The 5481-nt window shown below is 41.3% G+C and overlaps 1 protein-coding gene across 1 annotated transcript in view; it reads right to left on the bottom strand.

Moving 5' to 3' along the window:
• The window catches only part of Alms1 (ALMS1 centrosome and basal body associated protein), a 4717-nt gene extending 4194 nt beyond the window's left edge, over positions 1-523 (bottom strand). Inside the window, 1 exon segment of the mRNA XM_017803113.1 lies at positions 449-523. Within this exon segment, the coding sequence (XP_017658602.1) occupies positions 449-523 (75 nt within the window).
• Positions 524-5481: the final 4958 nt, after the last annotated feature.

Raw genomic sequence — 5481 nt, forward strand, 5'->3', positions numbered from 1 at the left:
GGATATAAAGTCATCAGGTAGATTTCAATGGTAATGTTTTTCACATCTACTAATTATTGTTTTTTAATCATTATTTATTTTTTTAATTTTTTTTTTCATACAGAAGAATTCATTCCAAAGCAATTGACATTGAGACGTTTTCACATGCATTTCTAATCTCTATATACATGACTGTGACCAATTGACTTTTTATATAAGCAAGTTTGGTAGAGGTGAACTGTAGCCCAAGTCAGGCAAAGCAGATTATCTGCTCCTTTAGATATGGCAAACTATATTCCAAGGCTCCCAGGGAACTTAAACCAAAATTCTGGAGAAAAGGAGCATGTTAGGAAACATTTTGATTTTCAGAAAGATAAGAGCTTAACACTGTTGACCTGTAAAGTTTAGAACTGATGATCAATTTGTTCATCTGCAGGCATCTGAAAGTCAAAGATTAGTAAATTCCAACCAGCACAATAAGGGAATTAGGCTGCACCAGGTTGGTCCTGTTTTCATAGTTGATGTGGTCATTGACTAGCACCATGTGTAGTCGAGTCCACTTACACTTTCAGTTAACAAAAGGATGAAACATTCCACATCTGAAAGCAAGGTGGAGTTTTATGGGTTGAAAGAGCCATCACCAGTCAGTGCAACCGTACACTAATATTATCCCAAGACACAAAGAAGTCTTTGCTGAGTGGTACATTTTGCACTAAACAAATACTAAGCAGCTGCTGTGTCTCTGGGTTTGGCCATGGTCATTCCTTCTTCACATTTTGCATATCAGTGTCTTGGAGAATTGGAGAGCAAGAGAATTTCTATATCATGAACATCTAGGAGTAGCCAAATAGCTGGCACAACCCAAATAACGGCAATATGGGCCAAATCAATCAAAAGGATGACTAGTAGGGAGCCGGGCACTATGTAGACAGAACAGTAGCAATTTGCTATCGGGGGAGGGGAGCCTCTAAGTCTGGAGTCCTAAGACCTAAGCCAGTGTCAGATCTTCTCTTTACTAGTTGTCTCTCAAGCCATAAGCTCTTTGTCTCAGTTTCCTCATTGAGAAAAGGGCCTGAAATCTTCATTTCTTAAATTACAGAGGTGTCAGAAAAAGGCTGGATGTGGTAGTTTGTATCTATAATCCCAACACTTAGGAATCTGAGGGAAGAGGACTGCAGTGTGCTTGAGGCTAGCCTGGGCTATAAAGTGAGACCTTGTCTCAAAATAAACAAATGAACAAAGACATATACATAGCAAAAAGGGTTAGAACAAATGAAATCAACAATTAGAAACAATTGAACAACAATTAGAAGCTAGTCAGGCTAAGGCAAGAGGATCAAGAGGATCAACAGGATCATGAAAAGATCATGTCAAGCCTGGGCAACATACTGAGGAACCATCTCAAAAACAAAACAACAAAAACAACTAATGTAAAACTATGAGACTACTATGACATTATAAAATCAAAGCACCCAAGTACCAAAAGGACACTGAGGGACATGTGATAGGCAGGTAACAACTTTGTCTCTGCATTAGTTCTCAAATGGGATGACTTTCAAGATAAAAAATTTAAGGATAAAACCAAATGTGCTCCAAGTGTGTGCATGTGTATGTATAAAGTGATAGGTAAAAAATTTGCAGGAGAATGAGCAAAAGGAGGAGGAGGCACCAAGACACCGATAAAACTCTCAGCGGGATAGAGCTTTATTTTGCAGAGGACATGTTCCCTTTGGGGAAGGGAAAATGTCAGCCCACGGATTGTGAGCTGGGGCTTATATATGGGGGCTTCAGGGTGCAGAAGGTGGGGAGTCTTTTGGGAAAAATCAGGCCGGGGGAAGCAGGAAAAGCAGGGCTTGTAAACCTGGCTCCGTTCCATCTGCCAGCCAGGATCTGGGTCAGGAAGTGTTTACTTTTTTGTCCCCCTAAGATAAGGGAAAGCTGCTGTGCTAAACAGATCCTAAATTCTCTGGTTAACAGGCAGGATCTGCTTATCTTGTCTTTGGAGATCAGAGGAAAGGCAGGCTGCCTCTTAGAAGAATCTGCTTTCCTTGACTTCAAAGGCCAAGGTGCTTACCAGCTCAGTTCCCTTTTTCAGGCTTGAAAAATCCAAAGTCCATGGGACCCTCCTTGTTGGGGAGTGGGGGGAGCTGCTGCTGTTTGAAACCCTAATAAGATACCCACCTCAAAGTCAGACTATCCACAGGGCTCTACCCAGAGTGCAGGATAAGCCATCTCCTTCTCAGGGTCCCAGAAACCAACGTTTTCCCCCCTTCCTTCCTTCCTTCCTTCCTTCCTTCCTTCCTTCCTTCCTTCCTTCCTTCCTTCCTTCCTCTCTCTCTTTCTTTCTTTTCCTTCCCCCCTTTTCCTTCCCCTCCTCCTTCTCCTCCTACCTTCTTCCCCTTCCCACTCCTCTTTCTCAACTCTCCTGCTGAGACCTCTAAAGTCAAATTTAAAAGTTATTTTGGAGTGTTTGGATCCTATTTCTTGCTTTTGTATTCTTCTTAATGTCTGGAGTAGACTGATTGGTGAATTGAGCACCAAGAAATACCTGATTGTTGGGGGACCCTTCTGCTAAGGTTGCAGTCCACCATGTCCGGATAGCTCTAAGGAGCTCGGTGCTGTATGGAGGACTCCCTTTCTCAGCGGGGGCTTCCTGCTCTCTGTCTGACCTTATCTGGAAAGTGCCTCCAAGCACAGATGCCTGGCCTTATTTGGAACATGACCTTTGGCATAGTTACCTGCAATAAACTGCCCCCAGGTTTTTTCTATATGATAATTAGGCATTGCCCTATAGCCAGATGATAGGATCCCCCTACCACATGTAAATAAAGCATACTACGAACACCTATCAGCTGAAGCTTTGGCTTCCACACTACATTTTTCCCTGACCCCCACTGAATAAATGGAGCTGTATCACTGAATCTGACTCCCCGGAAGGTCTTTTCCATCCTGCTCACTGGCAGTCCTGACCCCGTCTTCGTCACTTCTCCTCCCTTTGTTCTGGTGGGTTGGTGGCCAATGGCCCACGAAGGGAGGGAGAAACCCACAAGGAAACACTTTCATTCACAACAACATCCAAAGGAACATTTCAGAATAAAGTTAACAGAGGTGCTAAGTCTATATGCTGAGAACTATAAAGCATTTCTGGGCTGCTCACTGGCAGTCCTGACCCCGTCTTCGTCACTTCTCCTCCCTTTGTTCTGGTGGGTTGGTGGCCAATGGCCCACGAAGGGAGGGAGAAACCCACAAGGAAACACTTTCATTCACAACAACATCCAAAGGAACATTTCAGAATAAAGTTAACAGAGGTGCTAAGTCTATATGCTGAGAACTATAAAGCATTTCTGGGAGAAATTACAAACCTAAATAAATGATGAGACATTCCACTTACGTGGGTTAGAAGATGCAAAACTGTTAGCATGGCAAGGCTCCCCAAATTAATCTACAGATTATCCATAAACCTAAAAAATCTCAGTGAACCTTTCTGAAGAAATTTATAAGCTGACCTTAAACTTCTATGGAAATGCAAAGGATCTTAATAAGAGACAAAAGCTATTGAAAAAACAGGGATGCAGATATATCAATCAATACAGAATTGAGAGTGCAGAGATAAGCTCTTATGTTTATGGTCAACTGATTTTCAGCAAAGGAACCATTGCAGGAGGAACAGATCTCTGAACAGGTGATCAGGAACAACTGAATCTTAACATATGAAAGATGCATTTAGATACCATGCCACACACAGATGCACTAACATGGGCACAGACCTAAACAATAAGAACCAAAATCAACAAGGATGCCCAAGCTTTGACACTGTACTGTCATATTGCTATCTATGAATGTGTTAGGTCACATTCATAGCTATACTGGGACACATGTGGCCTGCATACCACAGGTTAAATAGGCCTGCATCAAACTTAAAACAACAAACAAACATAGGAGAAAAATCTTTGTGATAGGGCAAAACAAACAAACAAACAAACAAACAAAAACAACAACAACAAAAACCCCTCAGGTCTAACAACAGCAGCATAAGACACAAGAAAGGAACATACTAAACTTTTCATTATTCACCATTTGAACTTCAAAAAACACAGGCTGGAGAGATGGCTCAGTGGTTAAGAGCATGTACTGCTCTTCCAGAGGACCTGAGTTCAATTCCCAGTACCCATGTCAGGTGACTAACAACCACCTGAAATTCTAGCTCCAGAGGATCCAACACCTCTGGCCTCTGTGGGCTCCAGTACTCATGTGCATATACAGTCATATACACATACATATACATATGACTAAAAATAAAATCTTTAAAAATAAAAGTGACAGAAATTTTCTTTTTGAATATTTTATTTTGTTTATGTGTATGAGTGTATTGTCTGCATGTGTGTGAGTGCACCCATGTCATGCAATGCTGCCAAGGTCAGAAGAGGGTTTTGGATTCACCTGGAACTGGAGTTAAGGGTGGTTTGTAGCTGCCATGTGGGTGCTGGGAATCAAACCTGGGCCCTCTGCAAGAGCAGTCAGTGCTCTTAACCACTTAGCCATCTCTCCAGCCCCCAGAAGAAATTATTTTCAAGTCATAGATCTGATAAGACTTGTGACAAGAATATACAACTGATAAGAACAAATACCACACTCGATCTTACCCAGAAGGCTGAGAAGTGATTCCAGAATATATAAAGTCTTAAAGGTGAACAGGAAGACACACAACCTAATTTAAAGGATGTGGAGAAACTATAATAATCAACACATTGCACAGGTCCTTTAAAACGGCATAGCCACTTGAAAAACACAAAACATTAAATAAAAATTCAGCACATGACTAAGGCAGTTCACACATGAGGTACCGAAAAGAAATGAAATGCCTACATAAGACTTCTATACAACGTAATAACGAGATTCAGAGAATCAAGAAATGTGTAACAATTTAAATGTCCATTGTCAGTTAGACAAAATGTCCATACAATGGATTCAGCCGTAGAAGGAACTACTACCTCTGGAAAGAACTGATACCTGGGGAACAGGAGTGGAAGAACACTCATTATCAAATACCTAGCTACATATTTCTAATGTACCATGCAGCTGTACGACCAGTTGAAGAGAGAACGAGAACAAACAAACAACAAACTTGAAGGGATGGGTGTGCTCTGATGACGTAATGAGTTCAATGGTGAGTAGGATTAAAACATGAGTTAGGCCACAGAAATATTCTAACCCTATAAAAAAGGTGATAAATGTGATTCAATCAACATATTTAGTTCGAAGGCAAAAGTTTAAAAGGATGTCCACAAACAGACTAAAGAAAGCTGCCCTATTTGGAAAAGGATCTGGAAATCAGTATCTGTTTGGAACAATTCTGAGTGAAGATCTGAAACAAAACAGTTGGGGGCAGAGGGCAAGGAGGGAAACTAGACCTGTTTCCTGTGCCTCCAGAGAATGAGTCTAGGGACCAAGCCACAATTCCTAAAGCAAGTGGATTTGGAATCTTTATAGTAAAACCCTTTG

Source organism: Nannospalax galili, unplaced genomic scaffold, assembly GCF_000622305.1.
Source record: "Nannospalax galili isolate Female #2095 unplaced genomic scaffold, S.galili_v1.0 scaffold527, whole genome shotgun sequence".
Classification (NCBI taxonomy): domain Eukaryota; kingdom Metazoa; phylum Chordata; class Mammalia; order Rodentia; family Spalacidae; genus Nannospalax; species Nannospalax galili.